Source organism: Ranitomeya imitator, chromosome 1 (genome assembly GCF_032444005.1).
Source record: "Ranitomeya imitator isolate aRanImi1 chromosome 1, aRanImi1.pri, whole genome shotgun sequence".
Classification (NCBI taxonomy): Eukaryota; Metazoa; Chordata; class Amphibia; order Anura; family Dendrobatidae; genus Ranitomeya; species Ranitomeya imitator.
Window position 1 is genome coordinate 694,146,831 of NC_091282.1, and position 27,639 is coordinate 694,174,469.

A 27,639-nucleotide genomic window follows, 5' to 3' on the forward strand; every position below is an offset into this window, starting at 1 on the left:
CCTGTGTGGGTGGGCAGGACGACTGTGGAGGCATCATACTGCCTGTGTGGGTGGGCAGGACGACTGTGGAGGCATCATACTGCCTGTGTGGGTGGGCAGGACGACTGTGGAGGCATCATACTGCCTGTGTGGGTGGGCAGGACGACTGTGGAGGCATCATAGTGTGTGTGTGTGTGTGTGTGTGTGTGGTGGGAGCCACAAAAGGAGTTTGGTACTGTGTATGGATGCTAGTGGGATTCTGTAGGAGCATTATTTATTGGGTGTGTGTAAAGAATCACACGAAGTTAGGGATATAAATTGGCAGAAAAAAAATTGTACTTGTTGCTTTTTCTAACTTACAAAGTTGGGTGGATTTGGAAGTGATTATGATGTTTTAGGCTATGTGCACACTTTGCAGATTCCACTGCGGATTTTTCCGCAGTGGAATTCCAAAATCCGCAGTGAAAACCCGTTGCGGTTTTTACTGCAGATTTATTGCGGTTTTTACTGCGGTTTCTTCTGCGGATTTTCATCTGCAGTTTCCTATTGGAGCAGGTGAAAATCCGCAGAAAAGAAGTGACATGCTGCGGAATGTAAACCGCAGCATTTCTGCGCGTTTTTTTCCGCAGCATGTGCACTGTGTTTTTTGTTTCCCATAGGTTTACATTGTACTGTAAACTCATGGGAAACTGCTGCAGATCCGCAGCGGTCAAATCCGCTGCGGATCCACAGCAAAATCCGCAAAGTGTGAATATAGCCTAAGAACTTTTTTCCTTCTCTTGTGACATTTTTTCAGAATGTAATTACTTTTTTTTTTTTTTTTTTTTTTTTAGGTTGTAACCAGTTTGAAGTAACTCTAGAAAAATCCAATAAGAACTTTGCTAAGAAAATTCAGCAGGTACAAGATGCATCTTTTAGAGTTTTGATAGATTTTCGACATCGTCTGGTAATAATCTGATTGTTGAGGTGACAGCTGGAAACCTCAGCGATCAGCTCCTATAGTAAATCCATCTACTCTTGAAATTCAGCCTTTGTACTATTATCTTTTTTGAAACATAAATTTTTATTTATTTACAAATTGTGTCGAGCATTACATCTTATTGACATTAAATTCTTAATAATTAACACAACGTTATGGGGATTAGGGAAGGGAAGAGGATAGGGGAAATGGTGACATTACAATAACTATCCAATCACATTCTCTATATGCAAATCTGCAAAGTTATTTAAGAACGGTATTTAAACGGAAAGATAACCAATTGTTCCATTTTTTCTGAAATTGAGCTATATTATTATTAGATGTAGCGATTATTTTTTCTGATAGGCAATTTTCGTTGATCAGTGATACGACCTCGGGCAGTGAGGGGCACCTGGAGTTTTTCCAGTAACTAGCAATTTTGAGTCTTGTTGCTACAATAATATGTACAATCACTGTATGGAACTCATAGGGAAACGAGTCCAAATCAATAGCGAGTAACGCCTGCTGTGCATTAAGATTCACCGGTATACCACAAATCTGGAACATCAGATGATCTACGGCTTCCCACAGACGTCTAATTCTGTCACAACTCCACCATATATGTAGCATGTCTGCACAGGGGTCTCCACACCTCCAGCACGTGTCTGGGGAACTGCAGAACATCCTTGACAATCTACTGGGAGTGAAATACCACCGATATAACAATTTCCTTGCGTTTTCTATGTGGTTAGTACATTTAGATTGGCTTCCAATAATTAAGAAGGCTGCCCTCCACTGATCCGGTGTGAATGTGCAGTTTAGGTCTTTTTCCCACTTTTGCAGGTATGTAGTTAGAGAGGGCAGAGTATTCTCCAACATACAGTCGTAGCTTGTGGACAGCGCCCTAATCTGTGATGTCGGGTTCATCAGCATAGAGTAAAGTTTAGATGGCGGTGCAGGCATCTGTTTTTTCCTTTCAGTTAGGAAATGCCGGATCTGCAAGTATTTGTAAAAATCCCTTTGAGGAACATTGTATTTATCTCTCAATGATGTAAAAGTAATTAATTCCTCCCCCTCATACAAGTTCCCAATTGAGGTGGTTTTGGGTAAATTCCAATTTTTAAGTTTGAGGTCCGGGATACAATGCTCCAGTGTCTCTATAGGAGCTTTGAGGAATGCGGTTTGTATAAGGCCTAATTTATTAGTCAGCACTCTCCATAGCTCCAGAGCCGCGTCTATTGTTGGGGACATTTTTAGGTTTCTATTAGGGACTTTAGTTTGATGTGCATGGTAAAAAGCTGAGACATTGGAGGTTCTCATCAAATGTTTTTCAATTGCTATCCAGTGCCGATCATCATCATTATTCCACATGAATCGTAACTGTTCGAATAATGCGGCCCTGTAGTACCGGACCACTGAGGGGCACCCCAGGCCACCCTTACTCAAAGGGATGTAAAGCGTGTCCGCTTGGACTCTGGGTTTTCTCTCTTGCCAAATGTATTTTAAAATCATTGCTTGAATCTCTTTTGATATTTTCATTGGGAATATGACGGGGAGATTGCGGAACAAATACAGTATTTGTGGGAGAATGAACATTTTCACCGATGCAAACCTGCCCAGCCATGATAGTTCATGTTTCTTCATACGTAACATGTCAGTTTGGATTTTCTTCCTTAGAGACTCATAATTCAGTGATAGCATTTTATCTGCCGAGAGTGTCAGCCGAATACCCAAATACTCAATGTGGTCATTTTCCCACTTAAAAGGGTACTTATTCTCAAAGCTTTTGGGGTGTTTTGTGAGAGGGGTTAGGTTTAATACCTGGCATTTAGACATGTTCAGCTTATAATAGGATATTTTAGTATATGAATCGATTACTTGCATTGCTGCCGGTAATAATTCTGTCGGGTTTAACGCTAGAATGATGTCGTCAGCAAATAAACCTATTTTGTGTTCCGTTTTATTCACCTGAATTCCTGATATCATCGAGTGTGATCTAATTTTCTGCGCTAGAGGCTCAATCACCAAAGCGAATATAAGGGGTGATAGCGGACACCCCTGTCTCGTCCCGTTAGTAATAGTAAACCTGTTCGACATCATTCCAGAGACAGAAACCGACGCTGATGGGTGAGAATATAGCAGAGTGATTGCTTTAGCAATACATAATTTGTAAAGCGCTGCGGAATATGTTGGCGCTATATAAATAAAATTATTATTATTACCCGTAAATCCGAATCTGGCCAGAACCTCAAACAGGTATCCCCAATGCACCCGATCGAACGCCTTCTCCGCGTCCAGGGATAGGAGCAAAGAAGGCGTCCGGTCCCTCCCCGCCACATGGATGAGGTCAATCATTCGTCTGGTGCCGTCCAATGTCTGTCTAGATTTGATAAATCCAACCTGGTCTCTGTGCACCAGGGAAGGGATCACATCGGAGAGTCTATTTGCTAAGATTTTTGAGTACAGCTTGAGGTCAGTATTTAGTAGGGATATTGGCCTGAAATTACTTGGATGATCGGGCGTTTTTCCTGGCTTGGGGAGGGGGACTATAGTCGCTTGTAACATTTCTTCTCGTATTTTGCCTGTTTCAAATATATTTTGGAAGACTAATAATAGATGTGGGGACAATATTTGGTTGAATAACTTCAAGTATTCATTAGTTATACCATCCGGTCCTGGGGATTTATTATTTTTTGTTGCCTGAATGGTTTGTTGGATTTCTTTTTGGCTTATAGGTTGATTTATTGCCATCAATTTTATCCTCTGGGATTTGGGGTAGGGATATGCTATTCAGGAAATTATTAATTAGCTCAGCGTTGGGTTGTGGGATAAGGTTGTCGGTCTTGAGATTATAGAGTGAGGAGTAATATCTTGCGAAAGTATTCGCAATTTCTTTAGGGTTGTATATTTTGTTCTTTTGATCATCTTGTATGTGAGCTATTTTTTGCTTTGTTAATCTCGCTTTAATCTTATTGGCAAGTATTTTACTCGCCTTATTCCCCTGCCAATAATATTTCACTTTATTCCGCCTCAAATTATGCTCATATTTATATTGGAATAGCTGATATAGTTCGTATCTTGCCTTTTGTAGTTTTCTATATACCGTGGGTGATGGGCTATGTTTATGGATGTTTTCCAATGTTGCTATATTTTTATTGAGCTCTTCTATTTGTCGCATTCTCCATTTTTTGTGTTGCGCTGCTATCTGTATTAGCCGCCCTCTTATATAGGCCTTGTGGGCGCACCACACTGTGGTCGGGGATATGTCAGGGGTACTATTGATATCAAAAAATTCCTGGAGAAGGTCGTTAAGTTGGGATTTAATATTATCTGAGGCTATTAAGAAGTTATTAATTCTCCACGGAGAATAAGTTAAATTATTGTACGTCTCTTTAATTTGGCATGTTACAGGAGCGTGGTCCGACCAGGTTATGTTCCCAATTTTTGCTGATTGTATATTTTGTAGGAGCCATGCCTTTGTACTATTATCAACAACTCCTCTAAAAAAGAAAAAAAAAATATTGTTGTCCCTCACAGAGTATTATGGTCCACAGCTCCCCACCCAGTATACTGGATCCTACAACCCCCATACACAGTATGATGCCCCTACAGCCCCCCACTCTGCCCTCCAAAAAGTATGATCTTGTGCACAGAATGATGACAACCATGCAGATCCCTTTATACAGAACAATGACCCTTGCAGTATGATTCCCCACAATACATAACCAAATTAAAATGGCTCTACAAGTGAGTAACAAAGCAAACACTACTTACCTTGCCCCTGTTCTCCCGGCGCCCTGATCCTGTCTTTGCTTTGCACCCTGTTGCTCTACAGCATGTGCGATCTAATGATGTCATCGCGCCTACTACCGAGACACTCCAACGCACAGGTGTGAGTGGTGGAGGACGGAGCCGACTGCTTGCTCCTCCGCTATTGTATTCATAGATATCTGCATGCTGAGAATACAGATACCGATGAAATCGGGACGGAGGAGGGGAGGGCAACTGCAGCGTGCACCCCATGGACCACTCCTTCCAGGCCTCTTGCTGGATATGGACTGTTGGCAGTGGTTTGCCCAGGTCTGGTGTAACATATTATTATATGGCTTTGATTCTTCTAGCGCTGAAGCCATGGCTCTCCACTGTGAGAGGTCGGACTAAGCAGGGTACCGCACCCTCTTAATGTCTATAGGCTCTGGTAGGGCACATAGAGAAGTGTTGTATGAATTTAAGACTTGGTGTTTATTGTCTTCTTTTTTTTTTTTTCTTTCAGATTCATGTTGTTCCTCAGTTCAAGATCCTTGTGAGTTTGCTTGGTGAGTTGTGTTGTGATATACGCTGTGGTCACATGTGCTTGGCTGATGTATGGATTCTAAATAATACCTTCTTTTCCTTCTCCCCCCTCCACACACAGATAACAATGTGTGCGTCCACGACTTGCTGACTTTCCAACTTATGACCACCATTTCTAAGGCCAAGGGGGCCTCTTTACTGTCTTGTGATCTGCAGGTGAGCTCACTTTACTTTAACCTCTGAACCGCTGATACGCCTTTTCACAAGTCACCCTCACAATATAATACATTTTTCAGCCTCCTTGTAATCCTTACAATGTTTAGGGTGTTATAGTTTTTAGTCTTAATAGCTCACTTGTGTAATAGTTGAATTTTACTTATTAACATAAAAACTTTTATAAAATAAAAGTTGAACCTGAAGTGGCAAGTACTCTGCCTGATATTCGTAAGAAGTCCACAGTTGTGCAAGTTACAGAAGCAAATGCAGAAAGTAGGCTCCATATTGTGCTGCCAACTTTTTTCGGTCCAGGAACATCTTCACCCCTCCAGGTTTTCCAATTTACAGCGACACCGGACATAAACAGATCTTGCAAATTTTGCTCCATTTAGTTCCTTAGGAAATTCTTCGTACAGATGATCTGTTACAGGTGTGAGCCGGACAAGTCTGAGCTAGGCCGTTATTGACACAGACGGCTGCATCTTGTAATGCAAGGGTCTAGGTTCCCACAAACATCTGAAATTAAATTGGGAACTCTTTTGTTGAAAATGCAGATTTTTATTTTTCCTGCACTGTTGTCCAGTAGAAAATACTAGGCATTAGCATACAGAGTTTGAAAATTATAAAAAGTTTGTTTTGGACATGCAGGGGCAATTGGGGGCTTATATACGAATTGCTGGACAGTGGTACATGAGTTACAGCACGAGTGTCACTAATGTAAGTTCCCTGCCCAATCTACTAGAATTGCCAGGCGCTGTCTTCTATAATCAGCGCTGCTCCGATCTTTTCCAGCAGGTTATGACCTACAGTGATCGCTCCAGTGTTTGCTGGGTGGTCCGGGGATCAGTACTCAAGTTAACTCTATGAGAGCCAGAACAAGGGTCTCATAGACTTGCACCGAAAGTTTGTGACTGTTCGGCCACATTCACACGTTGCTTTTTATTCTGCGGGTTCTCCCGCAGCGGATTTGATAAATCTGCAGGGCAAACCCGCTGCGGTTATCCCTGCAGATTTATCGTGGTTTGTCCTGCGGGTTCCGCTGCGGGTTCCGCTGCGGGATTTACCCCTACTATTGATGCTGCATATGCAGCAATATGCAGCATCAATAGTAGTGTTAAAAATAATAAAATCATGGTATACTCACCCTCTGACGTCCCGATCTCCTGGGCGCTGCAGGCGGCGATCCGGTTCCAAAGATGCTGTGCGACCAGGACCTTCGGTGACGTCACGGTCATGTGACCGCGACGTCACCGAAGGTCCTGGTCGCATAGCAAACCTGAGACCGGACGGCCGCGTGCAGCGCTGAGACTTCCGAGGGTGAGTATACATGATTTTTTATTTTTATTCTTTTTTTTTAACACAAATATGGTTCCCGGGGCCTGGAGGAGAGTCTCCTCTCCTCCACCCCGGGTACCATCCGCACATTATCCGCATTACTTCCCGCATGGTGGGCACAGCCCCATGTGGGAAGTAAGCGGATCAATGCACTTCTATGGGTGCAGAATCGCTGCGATTCTGCACAAAGAAGTGACATGGTCCTTCTTTTTTTCCGCAGCAATTCTGCGCGGTTTTTTTTGGGTTTTTCCGCATCATGTGCACTGCGGTTTCTGTTTTCCATAGGGTAACATTGTACCGTACCCTGCATGGAAAACAGCTGCGGACCCGCAGCGGCAAAATCGCCGCGGTTCCGCAGTAAAAACCGCATAGTGTGAACATGGCCTTACTTCTGAATTCTCTTCCGGAGCGACGCCAGGAAGAGCAGAAGATGGAGGGTGATGAGTGTAAGACTAGGGTCTCTTTATATAGTTTACAACTGGCTTTTAACCTGTATCCAGAGGTCAGAGAGAGATGTGAATGAGGCCAACCTGCATTGTTTATGTAATCTATTTGCCTAGTTTTTCCTCCTCTGTTTGGAATGCCAACAAACTGGCTCACATGGACAATGTATGTAATCAGCATGTCCGCAAACCTCATTGTTCAGTGGCCATGCATTACTATTTTGCAAAGATAACAGAAAATAAACTAGGAGATAATATTAGAGGTAAATATTCATCATACAAGAAGTGGTAATACTTCAGACAACAATTTATGATTCTGGGCCTACACAATTTACGTCTGGCATAATTAAGAAGAAACGCTGTGTTTTCACAGTCCCCAGCAGCAAAAGGGTTAAAAAATAATGAAACAAAAGATGGTCGATCTATTACTGCATAGTTTTTTGATTTGTATGCATTTAATGTATCCCAAAGTGATCAGAAGACTGTGTGAACCAAGCCCTGTTTAGGTTAGTTTATTTAGACGAGGGCTGGTGAAACTCTGTGGACTTCAGTGCTTGGGCCCACCGGCCCCTTTTGTCAATAGTTGGCCCTTTTAATCCCTCCCTTGCCCAGGAGGCATTCATTTCGGGTGGAGGGAAGGAGATTCTGTCAGCTAGAGCAGTCAGACTGTGGAATACCCTACCACAAGGGGTAGTAATGGCAGACCTTAGAACAAATTACAAAAAAAAAAAAGACTGGATGGTTTTATCACAACAAATGGCATTGCAGGTTTATAAATAGACTAGTGATAGAGAAGGTATAACTGGTGGAGAAAGGTTAAGCTTGATGTACCCAAGGTTTTTTTTTTTCTTAACCTGTGTAACTATATGTATATACAGCAGACTCTGTCTCCTATATGATGTGTGTGTGTATGTATATACAGGGTGGTCCAAAAGTAGGTGGACAGTATGTGTAATAGGGTTATGAAGGGGGAGATTTATCAAACATGGTGTAAAGTGAAACTGACTCAGTTGCCCTTAGCAACCAGTCAGATTCCACTTTTCATTCTTCTGACTCTTTGGAAAATGAAAGGTGGAATCTGGTTGCTAAGGGCAACTGAGTCAGTTTCACTTTACACCATGTTTGATAAATCTCCCCCTTCATAACCCTATTACACATACTGTCCACCTACTTTTGGACCACCTTTGGACCACTCTGTCTCGGTGTCTCCTTTATGATGTGTGTGTGTGTGTGTATATACAGCAGTCTCTGTGTCTCCTATGTGATGTATGTACTGCAGACCTCCCACTGCTTGACTTTTATAAACGATATGTGATCAGTAATGAATTTCCTACTGTGAGGAGACCTGCACTATAATCTCCATCTGTGTGCTGAACAATTACTGCTGTGATTAGTTCTTTACAAAACTTCAGACAGAGTCTACTTCGCTCCAGTGCGACACGAACCTGGAGATGCAGTTCACAGCCTCAAAGAGCAGCAGCTCCAGCCATCACATTAAGGACAAATTAATTGTATGTTTAACCATATATTCCAGGATAATTCTTAAGTTGCTAATTTTGTACAGCCCGCAAATGATATAAATTTCCAAATGGCCATTTTCAAAAAACTGTTCCCCACTCCTGGTTTCAGCCATAATGCAACCAACGACATCACAGTTTTTCTTTAACAGTGCAATACTCTTCTTTACTTTATTTTATTTTCATCAGGCATTTATAAATTAACTGACAGATTTTAATTTTTTTTCCTCTTTGAGCTTTAGAATCTCCTTTATTGTTCATTACTGTAAATAGTAATGTAAATTCAGATTCTTTATGAATTTTGTATTTTTTTTTTCAGCACACTAAAACAGGTGAAGAAACGTTAAAAATGTGTGTGGCTGTTCGGAGAAAGCTGCAACTTTACTACTGGAAGGATCGCTCATTTCACGAACTTCAGGTGATAAATCTCTTAATGAAGTGACCAGATTTTACCTTAACCCACTCACGACATATGACATTTACGCCATATGTCGTTTCCCTGCATTTGATGCGAGCTCACGTCTTTACCGGCATTTGAGAGCTGATTTAATCAGCAGTCATGTGCCTTTAACAGCCACGACTGGAGAGGTGCTCAGCTCGCTGCTGTTAACTTGTTCCACTGTCATTCCATGCTCCCATCGGTGCACCCGTGGTGTGATCTCTGGGTGTCCATGGGTTGTCATGACAGCTGGGGGTTTACTGAAGACCCTCATGCCTGTCATTGGATCCTCTTGTGAAACCCAGCCCGTGGCTGGCGTTCATAGGAGATCTTGATTTTTGCTTTACAAACCGTGTCGAAGCTCTGCTTCATGTAACATAGGTGATCATATGATCGCAGCTTCAAGTACCCTATTAAATACAGTGAAAAATTAAATTAAAAAAATAACCCACAAGTTGAAATCACCCCATTAAAAATAAATCAATTAAATACATAAAAAATACACATATTTCGTATCTCTGCATTCAGAAATGTCCAATCTATCAAAATTAGTGATGAGCGAATATACTCGTTACTCGAGATTTCCAGAGCACGCTCGAGTGTCCTCAGAGTATTTTTTTTAGTGCTTGGAGATTGTTTTCATCTCAGCTGAATGATTAACAACTATTAGCCAGGCTAAGTACATGTGGGGATTGCCTGGTTGCTAGGGAATCCCCATATGTAACCAAGCAGGCTAGTAGCTGTAAATCATCCAGCTGCGGCAAGAAAAACTAAATCTCCGAGCACTAAAAAATACTCAGAGGACACCCGAGCATGCTCGAGAAATCTCGAGTAACGAGTATATTCGCTCATCACTTATCAAAATATAAAATACTATATGGTGGCCCGATTCAAACGCATCGGGTATTCTAGAATATGCATGTCCACGTAGTATATTGCCCAGCCACGTAGTATATTGCCCAGCCACGTAGTATATTGCCCAGCCACGTAGTATACAGCAGAGCCACGTAGTATATTGCCCAGTCACGTAGTATATTGCTCAGCCACGTAGTATACAGCAGAGCCACGTAGTATATTGCCCAGCACAGAGCCACGTAGTATATTGCCCAGCCACGTAGTATATTGCCCAGCCACGTAGTATATTGCCCAGCCACGTAGTATACAGCAGAGCCACGTAGTACATTGCCCAGCACAGAGCCACGTAGTATAGAGACTTAAAAAAATAAATATATACTCACCTTCCGAAGGCCCGTTGAAGTCCTGCTATACTTACCATCCGCCGCCTTTCTCGCTCCTCGCCACGCTCCCCGGAGCGCTCCATTGCAAGTGCCAGCTTTCGCTCCCGTGAAGCGCTGGTGTGAGCAGGACCTATGATGACATCGCGGTCACATCACCGTTACATCACGGCAGGTCCTTGTCGCACACCAGCCCTGGGACGGGACCGGAAGCTGCCGCTTGCAATGGAGCGGTCCGGGGAGCATGGCGAGGAGCGAGGAAGGCGGCGGATGGTAAGTATAGCAGGTTTTTTGTTTTTTTTTTTATTATTTTTAACATGACATATTTGTACTATTGATGCTGCATAGGCAGCATCAATAGTAAATAGTTGGGGACACACAGGGTTAATAGCAGCGGTAACGGAGTGCGTTACACCGCGGCCCGTTACCGCTGCCATTAACCCTGTGTGAGTGGAGGGGATTATGGAGCGGGCGCCGGGCAGTGAGTGCAGGGGAGTAGGGGAGGGACTAATCGGACTGTGCCTGTCGCTGATTGGTCGCGGCAGCCATGACAGGCAGCTGCCGAGACCAATCAGCGAATGAATAACCGTGACAGAAAGACAGACAGACGGAAGTACCCCTTAGACAATTATGTATATAGATATTTCAGATCATGAAAAATGAAAATGTTACGAGTCTTGTAAAATGGTGACAAAAGCAAAAACAAAATTTCTTTACAAATTGCCACTTTTTTTAACCACTTAAATAAAGAATAAAAACTATACATGTTTGGTATCTGCATATTCATATTATGCAGATTTACCTTATAGTGAACATGGTGAATAAAAAATAATTGTGGAATTGAACTTTTTTTTTTTTTTTTTTTTGCAATTTCACCGCTTTGGATTTCTTTTTTTTTTCCCCCCATTTTCCAGTACTCTGTGGTAGAATGAATGGGAGCATTCAAAAGTACAATTTGTTCTGCAAAAAACAAGCCCTGATACTCCTATATTGACAGAAAAATAACCATTATTGTCCTTGGAAGAATAGGATGAAAAATCAAAAATGGAAAATCACACGGGGAGTGAAAGGGTTGAAGGGTTTTTTTGCAATCATTTTTTGGGCCCTAGCGCTTGAGATTATAATAATTTCCCTCTCCTCCAATGTGGTGGGAAAATTTTACATTGCAGATGCTATACTACAAATTACAACTTTTCTTTCTGACACAAATCAACTTTTTTCAGGGTGATTTCAGTGTTCCCGATGTCCCCAAGTCAATGGCATGGTGTGAAAACTCCATATGTGTGGGATTCAAAAGAGACTATTATCTGATCAGGGTAAGGTATACTCTTACTAAACTCACTGACTTGTTATTGTGCCCGTTCAGATTTACTGATACAATAGCGGCTCTGCTACAGCAATATTGTGAAAAGGCCATTTAATTTGTTTTTGAATCCTCATTCATTTTTACATGAGGTGTGTATGTATGTACAGTGGGGGAAATAAGTATTTGATCTCTTGCTGATTTTGTAAGATTGCCCACTGACAAAGACAGTGAGAAATAAGTATTTGATCCCCCTACCAGCCATTAAGAGTTCTGGTTCCTACAGACCAGTTAGACGCTCCTAATCAACTTGTTACCTGCATTAAAGACAGCTGTCTTACATAGTCACCTTTATAAAAGATTCCTGTCCACAGACTCCATTAATCAGTCAGACTCTAACCTCTACAACATGGGCAAGACCAAAGAGCTTTATAAGGATGTCGGGGACAAGACATTAATCGGCTGGAATGGGCTACAAAACCATAAGTAAGACTCTGGGTGAGAGGGAGACAAGTGTTGGTGCAATAGTAAGAATATGGCAGAAATACAAAATGACTGACTGAGGTACCAGATATCTACTATCGGCGGAACTGACTACCCATGCCTCCTAAGACTGAGATAAGCAAATGACTACTGGTGTTGTTTACTATGAAGCACAACAGTGCATTATTCCCTCATATCTATGTGGGACACTTTATATCAAATGAATGTTTCAACTAATGGCACGTTATGCAAACTCGTATGTTGTCTTTAATAATAATAATAATAATAATAATAATTTTATTTATATAGCGCCAACATATTCCGCAGCGCTTTACAAATTATAGAGGGGACTTGTACAGACAATAGACATTACAGCATAACAGAAATACAGTTCAAAACAGATACCAGGAGGAGTGAGGGCCCTGCTCGCAAGCTTACAAACTATGGGGAAAAGGGGAGACACGAGAGGTGGATGGTAACAATTGCTTTAGTTATTCGGACCAGCTATAGTGTAAGGCTCAGGTGTTCATGTAAAGCTGCATGAACCAGTTACCTGCCTAAGTATGTAGCAGTACAGACACAGAGGGCTAATACTGCATAAAGTGTATGAGAACATGATGCGAGGAACCTTTTTTTTTTTTTTTTTTTTTTTTTTTTATTGTAAATAGGCCACACAGGGATCGTTAGGTTAATGCATTGAGGCGGTAGGCCAGTCTGAACAAATGAGTTTTTAGGGCACGCTTAAAACTGTGGGGATTGGGGATTAATCGTATTAACCTTTATAGTCTTTATATTGGCTGTATCATCTTACTTTAAAACTAATTAAAAGATTATTAAAATAAATAAGAAATGCAAAATGACTGACAACATCGATCTGGGGCACCATTCAAAATCTCACCTCGTGGGGTATCCTTGATCATGAGGAAGGTGAGAGATCAGCCTAAAACTACATGGGGGGGAACTTGTTAATGATCTCAAGGCAGCTCTGACCACAGTCACCAAGAAAACTGTTGCTAATACTGTATATTAAACCGTAAAGGTTTAAAATCCTGCAGTGCCCGCAAGGTTCCCTGTTCAAGAAGGCACATGTGCAGGCTCGTCTGAAGTTTACCAATGAACACCTGGATGATTCTGTGAATGATCGGGAGAAGGTGCTGAGGTCAGATGAGACAAAATTGAGGTATTTGGCATTAACTCACCATGTTTGGAGGAAGAAAAATGCTGCTAATGACCCAAAGAACCCCGTTCCCACTGTCAAGCATGGAGGTGGAAACATGTTTTGGGGGGGTTTCTCTGCTAAGGGCACAGGACTACTTCACCGCATCAATGGGAGAATGGATGGAGCCATGTACCGTAAAATCCTGAGTGACAACCTTCTTCCTTCCGCCAGGACCTTAAAAATGGGTTGTGGCTGGGTCTTCCAGCAAGACCATGACCCAAAACATACAGCCAAGGCAACAAAGAAGTGGCTCAAAAAGAATGAAATTAAGGTCATGGAGTGGCCTAGCCAGTCTCCAGACCTTAATCTCATAGAAAACTTATGGAGGGAGGGAGTTGAAGCTCCGAGTTGCCAAGCGACAGACTCAAAATCTTAAAGATTTAGAGATGATCTGCAAAGAGGAGTGGACCAAAATTCCTCCTGACATGTGCGCAAGCTTCATCATCGACTACAAAAACCGTCTGACTGCTGTGCTTGCCAACAAGGGTTTTGCCACCACGTATTAAGTCTTGTTTGCCAGAGGGATCAAATACTTATTTCTTTCTGCAAAATGCAAATAAATTTATATCATTTATACAATGTGATTTTCTCGATTTTATTTTTGATATTCTATTTCTCAATGTTAAAATTAACCTACCCTTAAAATTATAGACTGCTCATGTCTTTGTCAGTGGGCAAACTTACAAAATCAACAAGGGATCAAATACTAAGTAAAATTACTTTATTTACAGGTGGATGGAAAAGGTTCCATTAAGGAACTTTTTCCCACGGGCAAACAGTTAGAACCCCTTGCGGTGCCGCTGGCTGATGGAAAAGTTGCTGTGGGCCAGGATGACCTGACTGTGGTTCTAAATGAGGAGGGTACCTGCACACCTAAATGTGCCCTAAACTGGACAGATATCCCCATGGCAATGGGTAAGCATGTTCTACTTCCTATTGCGGAAACTGAACCAATGACCAATGCATGTTAAGTTGGGATGGATACAATAGTAAATGTCATTGTAGAATGTGATATATTGACTTTATAGTTTTGCTCCTTTCCCAAATGTTTCTATTTTTGCATATTTTTCACATCTCAATTTTTCAGATTAGGAAAGGACATATAGAGAGTTTCCCTAGTACTTTTTTATGTCCCAAGGCTTCTTTTCTTTGAGGCACAGTGTTACTGTTGAAACCAATCAGTAACTACAGTGGTGAGCTCAGTAGCTACAGTGATGAACTATACTTCACCCCTGCAGCCAGTGATTGAGAGCAGTGGTTACATGGTATTCCCTCTGGAAGAGGAGGCTGATAGGGGCTATGGACAGCAGTATAGAAGGCAGTTGGCATGTGTTATGTTTGCTCTTCTTGCAGCCTTTCAGCTTATCGGCTTTTACAATAATAGGAGAAATGGTAACAACACATTAAATAGCAAATCTGTTAAACATAGTGAACGATTATCACATGAAAACCCGAGGAGTCATTCATTGAGAATGGCACAAATATAGCAATACGTGAATGCTATTGAGAGAGAGAGAGAGGTGGCCCTACTTCCTCCCCAGTAGATGATAGAAGACTTTTACCTCTAAGTAACAATAAGCCATCTTTCTCATCCATGCTGTTGGGGGACCCAGGACCTTGGAATGTTTTAAAGCCGTACCAATGGGTTAGACAACAGTGGAGTTGGCTATGTCTGTTCAAGTGTCATTCCCAGAGATACAAGTTGTCAGCTATCCTCAGGTTCCAGTGGTCAAACTTCCAAAAATCTGCAAATTATTCCCCATCTGTTTTTTGGGAAATTAAACTTTTAAACCGCTGTTGCAGGGCTCTGGATCCTGGAGCAACGTCGGTGGATGCAAAAGACAATGTAAAACTTGACGTGACAAAAAATGAGATGTCGCACTTTGCCATTGAACTGTCCTTCAAATGTGTATTTTGCAAGACCTCCATTTTCTGGTTTTGCAGGTTTTGGAATATGTAATGTCATGTTAGATGGGAAGGTTCTACAATGGGCGAGAAGGTCCATCTTTGCAGTGTCTTCTGGAAAGAGACACATCACGTCTAAACGTTTTAGCTTGGCAAAAGGAAAATTTTATTACTTGGCAAGTTCTTGGTCCAGTTCTGAAGACGAAGGAAAACATTAGCGTTTGGCGAGAATGTTGAAAAGCAACTATCTTATGGCTGAAAGAGAAGTTGTTATCTGCGTAGTTCTACTTGACTGCTATTGTAAGGTTGTTGTCTAGAAAGGACTGTTTGGAAGACCATTGCTCGTCCAAGTCTGGGGAATTATGGGATCTGCAGCTAGATCCTGCAGAGGTAGTAGCTTCCATTTATGCAGCAGACCTGGTGAAGCCTGTGGGCTTTGTGACCCACCGTTTCAATGATGGAACTAGATGCTCTAGTGAGATCTGATAATGTTACCCATGTGGAGCGTGCCACTGCAGCTTGAGACTCGGTGCGAGATGAGCAGAGGGGACTCCATGAGTGGGTTTGCTTGCCAAGAAGGAGCCAGACTGGTAGTTCGGACTGACCACAAGGAAACTTTGTACTGCATTGGGAGCGCACAGAAATGCATACAATCACCGCTCCCTGTTTGAAGCTTCGTCTCCTCATTTCTCTCATCCCAGAAGATAGGAATAGTGGCTAGAGGCGAGAAGCATAGTGGCCAGTATCCCGGAGATGCTGGCAATAGTTACTCTGTAGAAAGGAAGACCTAACAGGCAGAAGGAAAAGTAAACAATATTATACACTTCTACTTGGGTGCTTTTTATTTGGTGGGGCACGCCGAACTAAAAAGAAAGACTGGACTTGTGGTAACAGTATGTACATAGTATGTAATTGTGCGCGCATGTCCCCCTAATATAATCAGGTCACGCGGTAGTGAAGCTCACCACACTATTCTCTCTCCTCAAGTGGAGTCACATGATGATGACTTGGCACTTAGGATGGAAACATCCTAAAATGGAAAAAAATACTGGTAGATTATAAGCATAAAAAAAGTAATAGGACACGCATCTTAATTATTGCATTCAACTTACTCATGGCATTTTATTGCTACAGGTGTATAAAATCAAGCATTTAACCCGCCTGTCCCTGCGGCTGGCCGCGCCGCCTGCCCCTGCGGATATTTGTGAAATAATGGATCTTTCTATAGCATTCACTGAGTTGAGCATGATCCTGTTTGTACGCTGTCACAGTTGCAACAAGTCAATCACATTTGTGAAATATCTTTCCTACTAAATATTCCATGATAAACTGATTGGCATTATTGAAAAGTGGACGTGTTTAGGAAGCTTTGTCTCATTATTTAATCTGCATCTGTGGTCAGATCAGCTGTACTTTCCCATCCCCCACACTGCCTGCCTGTGAAATGGAAGCTGCAGAAGTGTAAAGGTACCGTCACACTTAGCGACGCTGCAGCGATACCGACAATGATCCGGATCGCTGCAGCGTCGCTGTTTGGTCGCTGGAGAGCTGTCACACAGACAGCTCTCCAGCGACCAACGATCAGGGGAAAGACTTCGGCATCGTTGAAACTGTCTTCAACGATGCCGAAGTCCCCGGGTAACCAGGGTAAACATCGGGTTACTAAGCGCAGGGCCGCGCTTAGTAACCCGATGTTTACCCTGGTTACCATCGTAAAAGTAAAAAAAACAAACGCTACATACTTACCTACCGCTGTCTGTCCCCGGCGCTGGGCTTCTCTGCTCTGGCTGTGAGCACAGCGGCCGGAAAGCAGAGCAGTGACGTCACCGCTCTGCTTTCCGGCTGCCCGCCGCTCACAGCCAGAGCAGAGAAGCCCAGCGCCGGGGACAGACAGCGGTAGGTAAGTACAGGTCCTTCTCAAAAAATTAGCATATAGTGTTAAATTTCATTATTTACCATAATGTAATGATTACAATTAAACTTTCATATATTATAGATTCATTATCCACCAACTGAAATTTGTCAGGTCTTTTATTGTTTTAATACTGATGATTTTGGCATACAACTCCTGATAACCCAAAAAACCTGTCTCAATAAATTAGCATATTTCACCCATCCAATCAAATAAAAGTGTTTTTTAATAACAAACAAAAAAACCATCAAATAATAATGTTCAGTTATGCACTCAATACTTGGTCGGGAATCCTTTGGCAGAAATGACTGCTTCAATGCGGCGTGGCATGGAGGCAATCAGCCTGTGACACTGCTGAGATGTTATGGAGGCCCAGGATGCTTCAATAGCGGCCTTAAGCTCATCCAGAGTGTTGGGTCTTGCGTCTCTCAACTTTCTCTTCACAATATCCCACAGATTCTCTATGGGGTTCAGGTCAGGAGAGTTGGCAGGCCAATTGAGCACAGTAATACCATGGTCAGTAAACCATTTACCAGTGGTTTTGGCACTGTGAGCAGGTGCCAGGTCGTGCTGAAAAATGAAATCTTCATCTCCATAAAGCATTTCAGCCGATGGAAGCATGAAGTGCTCCAAAATCTCCTGATAGCTAGCTGCATTGACCCTGCCCTTGATGAAACACAGTGGACCAACACCATCACTGACTGTGGGTACTTGACACTGGACTTCAGGCATTTTGGCATTTCCTTCTCCCCAGTCTTCCTCCAGACTCTGGCACCTTGATTTCCGAATGACATGCAAAATTTGCTTTCATCAGAAAAATGTACTTGGGACCACTTAGCAACAGTCCAGTGCTGCTTCTCTGTAGCCCAGGTCAGGCGCCTCTGCCGCTGTTTATGGTTCAAAAGTGGCTTTACCTGGGGAATGCGGCACCTGTAGCCCATTTCCTGCACACGCCTGTGCACGGTGGCTCTGGATGTTTCCACACCAGACTCAGTCCACTGCTTCCTCAGGTTCCCCAAGGTCTGGAATCGGTCCTTCTCCACAATCTTCCTCAGGGTCCGGTCTCCTCTTCTCGTTGTACAGCGTTTTCTGCCACATTGTTTCCTTCCAACAGACTTACCATTGAGGTGCCTTGATACAGCACTCTGGGAACAGCCTATTTGTTGAGAAATTTCTTTCTGGGTCTTACCCTCTTGCTTGAGGGTGTCAATGATGGCCTTCTTGACATCTGTCAGGTCGCTAGTCTTACCCATGATGGGGGTTTTGAGTAATGAACCAGGCAGGGAGTTTATAAAAGCCTCAGGTATCTTTTGCATGTGTTTAGAGTTAATTAGTTGATTCAGAAGATTAGGGTAATAGGTCGTTTAGAGAACCTTTTCTTGATATGCTAATTTATTGAGACAGGTTTTTTGGGTTATCAGGAGTTGTATGCCAAAATCATCAGTATTAAAACAATAAAAGACCTGACAAATTTCAGTTGGTGGATATTGAATCTATAATATATGAAAGTTTAATTGTAATCATTACATTATGGTAAATAATGAAATTTAACACTATATGCAAATTTTTTGAGAAGGACCTGTATGTAGCGTTTGTTTTTTTTTACTTTAACGATGGTAACCAGGGTAAACATCGGGTTACTAAGCGCGGCCCTGCGCTTAGTAACCCGATGTTTACCCTGGTTACCAGTGAAGACATCGCTGAATCGGCGTCACACACGCTGATTCAGCGATGTCAGCGGGACCTCAACGATCAAAAAATGGCCCAGGCCATTCCGACACGACCAGCGATCTCACAGCAGGGGCCTGATCGCTGCTACGTGTCACACATAGCGAGATCGCTACTGAGATCGCTGTTGCGTCACAAAACTTATGACTCAGCAGCGATCTCGCTAGCGATCTCGCTATGTGTGACGGGGCCTTTAGGCTATGTGCACACGTTCAGGATTTTTTGCAGAAGTTAACTGCGCAAAACCTGACATTTTCTGCAAGAAATACGCATGCGTATATTGCGCGTTTTTGATGCTTTTTTGCACGTTTTTGACGCGTTTTTTTCCGGAGCTTCCCAGTGCATTAAATAGCAGGAAAAACGCAAATAATCCTCAAAATTAAAGGGAACCTGTCACCCCCCTCAGGCGTTTGTAACTAAAAGAGCCACCTTGTGCAGCACTAATGCTGCATTCTGACAAGGTGGCTCTTTTAGTTAAGCTCCCTGCACACGCAGAAATAAACACTTATTAAATGTGCCCCCTCATACCCTGAAATTATCCCGGGGGCGGGACTTTCCTTCCTAATTAGACGCAGCACAGCCATCACTCTGGAGCTGTGCACGCCGGGCGCTGCTTCCGTCCTCTTGCTTCATTATCGTCCCCGGCGCCTGCGCTGTAATTTTTTTTTGTTTGTTTTTTTTTTTCTTTTTTCCCCCCGTATTTTTCCGCAGTTGCGCTGCCCTTCGTACTTACAGCGCAGGCGCCGGGGATGATAATGCAGCAAGAGGAGGTGGCGCCCAGCGCGCACAGGCCCGGAGTGACGGCTGTGCTGCGTCTGATTAGGAAAAGAAACAATTTCAGGGTATGAGGGGCACATTTTATAAGTGTTTATTTCAGCGTGTGCAGGCGTTTGTAACTAAAAAGTCACCTTGTCAGAATGCAGCATTTGTGCTGCACAAGGTGGCTCTTTTAGTTACAAACACCTGAGGGGGTGACAGGTTCCCTTTAATAAACATGCTGCGTTTTTTACCGCGATGCATTTTTTTCACAGGACAAAAACGCATCATGTGCACAAAAATTGCAGAATGCATTCTAAATGATGGGATGCATAATGTATGCTTTTATAGCGGGAAAACGCGAAAAAAACGCAACGTGTGCACACAGCCTAAGGGTGTGTTTCCACGGTCATGAAACGCTGCGTGTTTGACGCTGCGTAGAGCCGCAGTGTGAAACCCAGAGCGTCCAGATGTTATAGCATAGTGAAGGAGATTTCATGAAATCCCGTCTCCACTATACATTAAAAGACGCAGGCGGCATAGCCGCGAAAACGCACATGCGGCGCGTCTTTTCAGAGCGCAGCATGTCTGTTTACAATCCGCCGCACCGTAAATTTACCATAGACAATCATTAGATGCAGTAAAACCGCATCTAATGATTATTCACATGCGTAGTAAGTGCGTAAACGCAGCTTACTGTGCATGTCTACTAATTCACATGCTGACTCACCGGTCCCGCCGCCGGAAGTTCCTCATCCACTGCAGTTCTCGCGATAACTTAGCTTATCGCGAGAACTGCCGTGCACATGACCGGGGGTTATCTCCGGTCACTATGCTAGTTCTCACGGTCAGCTGATCAGCTGATTGTGAGAATGCTGCAGTGTAGGTGATCGCTGGAGAGTTCTCTCCGGCGATCATTTACAGGCTGTGCTATATCTAGATGTCAGGCATCCAGTTGTAGCAGAGCTGGACTCGTCTAGACTGTGTGCACATACAACAAACAACACGTGACATTGAACATGCGACATGCATATTGTAACACGCACCATGCAACATGTTTTTTTTTTTTTAATTAAACGTTCATTAATAAACATCGGCCTTGCTATTACATATCTACTAGATGGTGGCCCGATTCTAACACATCGGGTATTCAAGAATGTATGTATGCAATATCAGCGAAGCGTGGTTTAAATAAAGCCTCTTTCACACTTCCGCCTTTGAGCTGCCGTCACAATCTGTCGATTTTTGGAAAAAACAAGATCCAGCAAATTTTTCTGCAGGATCCTGTTTTTTCCCATAGACTTGTATTAGCGACGGATTGTGACAGATGCCCATCCGTTTCATCCGTCGTGCACTGGATCCGTCGGAAAATTGCTGTCCGTCGGGTGGAGACAGTGTTCAGAGGAACGTTTTTTTCTGCACATCGGAAAATCGCTCAGCGACGGATCCTGCGCTGCCCGTCGTTGGCTATAATGGAAGCCTATGGACGCAGGATCCGTCGCTGACTGTAAAAAGCAGGAATCCAGCGACGGATGCAGTCTTTTGAAACTGAGCATGCGAGGAAGAATTTCCAGTCAGGGAAATTCTCGCTTGCTCTCTCTCTCTTTTTACTATTGATGCTGCCTATGCATTGCGACATGACCCGATGACGTCATCAGAGGTCATTGCATGCAAGGCATTACTGGGAACCCCAGCTGCCGGGAGCATCGCGAACATCAGTAACGCTGCGCGGGACGCCGGAAGGTAAGAATATTGCGATTTTTATTTATTTTTTTATTATTTTAAAATCTGGGTTGTGTTGTGTATGCATTTTCGCAGCGGAAAACCTTTGCGAAGACGCATACCCAACAGGTGCACATAGCCTCGACGGGTCCGTCAGAAAAACGGGCCCAGTGCACCCGTTTTTTACAATCTGCACAGGATTTGTCATTTCAACATTTTGACGGATCCTGTGCAGATTGTAAAAACGGAAGTGTGAAAGAAGCCTTAAACGATTATACATAGATGGATAGATAATCAATCTATCTATAGATATATTTATAGATAGATATAGCTATAGATACATAGATATACTAAACATTGGGCTTGGCATTATCTATCATCTATCTTGTTATCTATCTATCCCATATCTTATCTACCTGTCTATCGTATCTATCGTCTATCTATTTATCTATGTATCCTCTATCTATCCTATCTATCTATTATCTATCCATCCCATATATATCTATGTATCTATCATCTATCTGTTATCTATCATCTATCTGTCTGTGTGTGTAATCGTTATTCTTCAATGGAGTATGTAAATGAAGAGGTTGGACAAGAAATGACATCACCATTCTTTTTTTTTTTTTTTGTATATTTTTATTGAGCTTACAAAAACACATACAAATCCGCATGAAAAAAAACGCATGAAAAACGCATCAAAAACACGGGTGACCTGCCAGTGGCCTCAGGTGCAGATTTGGTGCAGATTTTACCTGCGTCAAATCCTGAGCAAATCTTGATGCAATCCTGACCGTGGAAACCTACCCTAAAGGTACCTTCACACATAACTATTTCGTTAACGATATCGTTGCAACGTCACGCTTTTTGCGACGTAGCAACGATACCGCTAACTATCTCGTTATGTGTGACAGCGACCAACGATCAGGCCCCTGCTGGGAGATCGTTGGTCGCTGGGGAATGATCAGGACCTTTTTTTGGTCGCTGGATCACCCGCTGTCATCGCTGGATCGGTGTGTGTGACGCCGATCCAGCGATGTGTTCACTTGTAACCAGGGTAAATATCGGGTTACTAAGCGCAGGGCCGCGTTTAGTAACCCGATATTTACCCTGGTTACCATTGTAAAAGTTTAAAAAACAAAAACAAAAAAAAACAGTACATACTCACATTCCGATGTCTGTCACGTCCCCCGCCGTCAGCTTCCCTCCACTGACTGTCAGCGCCGGCCGTAAAGCAGAGCACAGCGGTGACGTCACAATGTGAGTATGTACTGTTTTTTTGGTTTTTTTTTTTTAACTTTTACAATGGTAACCAGGGTAAATATCGGGTTACTAAGCGCGGCCCTGCACTTAGTAACTCGATGTTTACCCTGGTTACCCGCGGACTTTGGCATCGTTGAAGACAGTTTCAACGATGCCGAAGTCTTTCCCCTGATCGTTGGTCGCTGGAGAGAGCTGTCTGTGTGACAGCTCCCCAGTGACCACACAACTACTTACCAATGATCACGGCCAGGTCGTATCGCTGGTCGTGATCGTTGGTAAGTCGTTTAGTGTAACGGTACCTTTAGTGCGGTCAGATCTGCTGTGCCTGATTTCAACTGAGAGGGGGAGAGCAGCCCACAGAATCCTCAGAGGATCCTGACATCAGCTCCTTAGTAAAGACCATACAAAGTTATCACTAAATAAACAGGCCCATTATCTTTGTAGACATATGGTGGATAAAAAAAATACTCAGTAGTAGCAGGAATAATATGAGAGCAAGAACTGGCCACTTCTGACCCGGTGACAGCCGGTCGTGTTGAAAAATTTAATTCAATGATCTGAAACAAAAATAGCAGAAATAGGGTTTTCCCATCGCTGTACATTGCAAAATGCAGCCTATCCAGTGGTTTTCCACAGTATCTCCAGCCATTTGTTTTATTCTATTTTCATACATTTGAAAATTCTTAATCTTTTGCAATAGCGGTCAGTGCCTCTCCTTTTTTATATTTTTATTTTTATTTATTTATTTTTTAGTGCAGATTAAAATGATCAGCACCGATGTTTGTTTCCACTTCACAGAGCACCAACCTCCTTATATCATTGCTGTGCTGCCAAGGTACGTGGAAGTGCGGACGTTTGAGCCTCGCCTCCTGGTACAAAGCATTGAGCTCCAGCGGCCTCGTTTTATCACATCTGGAGGGTGAGAATCTACTTGAAGCTCAAGATACTTGTCTGAGTGAAAAATCCAATATTTACTCTTTTTTTTTCAGGACAGTTTTGCAGTTTAAAGTGTTTGTCCATTAGAAATAATGTGAATTCCATGCAGATTTCACCTTACTCGCTATAGTAAGCATTGAAAAAGATGAAAATCTAATATATAAAGCTGAATGTGTGTGTGTATGTATGTACAGTATGTCCGGGATTGGCATCTGCACCGTTGCAGCTACAGCCACAAAATTTTGCACTGTCACATGTCTGGACCCCGAGAGCGTCATAGGCTATGTTGTGAGGCGAAATTTTAACCCCGCGCGTTCCAATTCACCAAACAATTTTGCCCCTATCTACATAATGGGGAAAAAGTGAAAGGAAAAGTGTTGGAGGCGTCGCAGCTACAGCCTCAAAATTTTGCAGTCACACGTCTGGACCCTGAGAGCGTCATAGGCTATGTTGTGAGGTGAAATTTTAACCCCGTGGTTTCCAATTCACCAAACAATTTTGCCCCTATCTACATAATGGGGAAAAAGTGAAAGGAAAAGTGTTGGGAGGCAAATTGACAGCTGCCAGATGTGAACAAGAGCGATGGCGCCAAAGAGTATATACCGTACAGCTGCTAAGGTGGGGCCCCGAAATGGGATACTCACCACACACGGGGATATGAACACACACACAAAATGGGCCACACATTACCACGTGCTTGAACACATATACCACCCTCAGCACACATTTCACCACGCATACACCAACCTCGCCACATAAAAGTCGAAACACAAAAGTCGCCACTCAAAACTCGCCACGCGCAAAACTCGCCACATGCAAAAACTAGGCTCACGCAAAACTCGCCACAAGTGCAAAACTCACCTCATGGAAAACTCGCCACGCGGAAAAATTGCCACATGCACAAAAGTTGCAACACATGCAAAAGTTGCCTCACACAAAACTTGCACATACTCAAAAGGCACCACACATAAAACTCGCCATGCGCAAAACTCGCCATGTACAAAACTTGCTGCACACTACTTGCTACACTAACCTGTCACATGCAACTCGACACACAAAAAGTTGCTACACGCATGTTGCCACACACAACTCATCTCACAAAAGTCGCTACATGCATGTCGCCACACGCAACTAAACACACACAACTTGACACATGAAACTCGCCCTAAAACACACACAAGTTTGGTATTATCCTTCAAAAATAAAAATCTGATTAATAAGCAGAAAAACTACAAGAGCAACAAATATACCATATAGGAAATACGGCAGCTGTCAGTCACCTGACCTGTCTATTATGTGTATGTGTGAGCTAATATATACTGCCAGGGGGAGGGCTTCCTGTTGGCTGGGGATTTATCAGGCTGCCAATTTAGCTTACAAATACTGAGGTAAAAATACTGAGCAAATAACGTGTGAACGAGGTCTAATACAGGAGGAGATGACACACAGATATATACTATATACAGGAGAGATGACACACAGGTATATACTATATAGAGGAGGAGATGACATACAGGTATAAACTATATACAGGAGGAGATGACACACAGGTATATACTATATACAGGAACAGATGACCTACAAGTATGTACTATATACAGGAGGAGATGACATACAGGTATATGCTATATATAGAAGATGACACAGGTATATACTATATACAGGAGGAGATGACACAGATATATACTATATACAGGAGGAGATGACATACAGGTATATACTATATATAGAAGATGACATACAGGTATATACTATATACAGGGGAGATGACATACAGGTATATACTATATACAGGAGATGACATACAGGTGTATACTATATATAAGGGAGATGCAAACATGTATATACTGAGGTGAAAATGAGGGGTGTGAGGTGAAAATGAAAAGGTGTGAGTGCAAAATGAGAGGAGCGAGGGAAAATAGTGGAGTGATCGCAAAATGACAGATGTGAGGTCGAAATGACAAGTGTTAGGGGGGAATGAGAGGAGTGAGGGGGAAAATGAAAGATGATTGGGAAAATGAGAGGTGTGATTGGAAAATAAGAGAAGTGAGGTGCTATAACTAACCACAGATATTTACTATGCCCAGGCAACGCCGGGCTCTTCAGCTAGTCTGCATAATAATGAACATGCTGCAGATTTGAAATCCATGCCATGCTTTAAGTTTCATGCAGATTCTTTTTCTGCAAGATGACTGGAATTTTGAAAACAAAAAAAGTGTGAACTTGGCCTTAAGGTACTGTCACACTCAGCGACGCTGCAGCGATATAGACAACGAGCCGACCTAAACTAGATCGCTGGAGCGTCGCTGTTTAGGTCGCTGTAGAGACGTCAAACACAGCAACTCCAGAACAATTGAGGAGCGATCCAGTGATGTAACGGCGACTCACTTCTCGTTCTCACTGGTTGTTGGCTCCATGTCAAACAGCTGGAGTGTACCGATCCGACACACATCTAGGGGCCCTATGCTCGTTGCTGGCGTCGTTGCTTTTGATGTCAAACATGACGATATACGCCGACCTGGCGATGAAATAAAGTTCTGGACTTCTAGCTCCGACCAGCGATGTCACAGCGGGATCCAGATCGCTGCTGCGTGTCAAGCACAACGAGATCGCTATCCAGGACGCTGCAATGTCACGGATTGTTGTCTTTCTCTTTGCAAAGTTGCTGAGTGTGACGGTACCTTTAGTGTTCACACCACTATATTTTTAATGTGGAAAAATCTGATACAGATGTCAAGAGAATCCTCAATTCTGCAGAAGTTTTTTTTTTTTTTTTTTTTTTTTATTTCGTTATTTTATATTTTGCAAATTATTTTTCGGATTTTGAAGCGCAATGTTCTCCAGAATCCACATGGGAAAACCTGAGTCCCAGATCACTTTTCTGGCGATCACACTAACTCCTCTGACAAATTACAAAAAAGGCATATTTTCAATGTAGTCATCAGTCTTGACGCCTAGTTTATGTATTTATAATCCAATATATTATATTTCCCCACAAACATGTCTTGAACATTATTGATGTGACAGAGGTTCCTGTCAATAAAGCTTACAGTGGCATGTAAAAGTTTGGGTACCACTGGTCAAAATTACGGTTAATGTGAACAGTTTAAAAAGTTGAAAATGAAATGATCTCTAAAAGGCCTTTAAGTTAAACATTACACATTTCCTATGTATTTTAGGCAAAAAAAAATCATCTTGTACAAGGCCACATAGCTGGAGGGTCACAACCTGACTTCTCTGAACATCTCCATGGAGCCAGGTGACCAGTGGGTCCCATTCCTGGCTTTCCCAAATGTATTCATGGGTTCATTGATGGTCAGTGAAGCAGATATGTATTCTTTCAGGCAGGGCTGTGGTCCCCTAAGTCGGCATCTTGTGGAATGTCAAATCTGTGTCCCTCTTGATGGAGCCATGATCTGGCAGCTATCCTGTAGAGTGTCCCTGGCTGTGGTTTTGTCAAGAGTCTCTGTGATGTCTGAAGGTTTTTTTTTTGTTACAGAGGCGCATATGTTGTACTTCAAGCATTATATCCAGAGGTCAAGAGGAAGATGTGATGATGTTGACTCGCAATGTTTGACTATCTAATCTATTTGCATAGTTTTAATCCTTAATTTTGCAAGTCAACAAGCTAGCTGGCCTGGACAATGTGTAATCAACATATCAGCAAACATCTTTGTTCAATTGCCCTGTGTTTTTCATCCAGGATAGTAGCACATGTTACAACTCAAAAGTCAATATTATAGGCTTATAGGAACAAAAGTATGTTTTTTCTTGACCAACCTAATAACAAACACATAAATTCAAAAGTCAACATATAGATAAATCTATTCCTCCTGGCTTGCTGAAAATAGACGTTTTGTTAATTAAGATAAAATGCTGCATTGTCACAGCGTGTTTAGATGTTCTTTTGCATACTTCTGGCCCTGAATTTTGAGGACACGAGAGGTTTTTTTCTGATGACTCTTCCATGAAGGTCATTTGTGCAGGTGTCTCTGAA

The 27,639-nt window shown here is 42.7% G+C and overlaps 1 protein-coding gene across 1 annotated transcript in view; it reads left to right on the forward strand.

The window, feature by feature from the left end:
• Positions 1–27,639, forward strand: part of VPS39 (VPS39 subunit of HOPS complex) — a 107,521-nt gene that overhangs the window by 14,046 nt on the left and 65,836 nt on the right. The window contains exons 3-9 of the mRNA XM_069730617.1: positions 813–877; positions 5,211–5,253; positions 5,352–5,446; positions 9,061–9,159; positions 11,639–11,731; positions 14,152–14,335; positions 23,505–23,625. Of these exons, the coding sequence (XP_069586718.1) occupies positions 813–877; positions 5,211–5,253; positions 5,352–5,446; positions 9,061–9,159; positions 11,639–11,731; positions 14,152–14,335; positions 23,505–23,625 (700 nt within the window). The remainder of the gene's footprint in view (positions 1–812; positions 878–5,210; positions 5,254–5,351; positions 5,447–9,060; positions 9,160–11,638; positions 11,732–14,151; positions 14,336–23,504; positions 23,626–27,639) is intronic.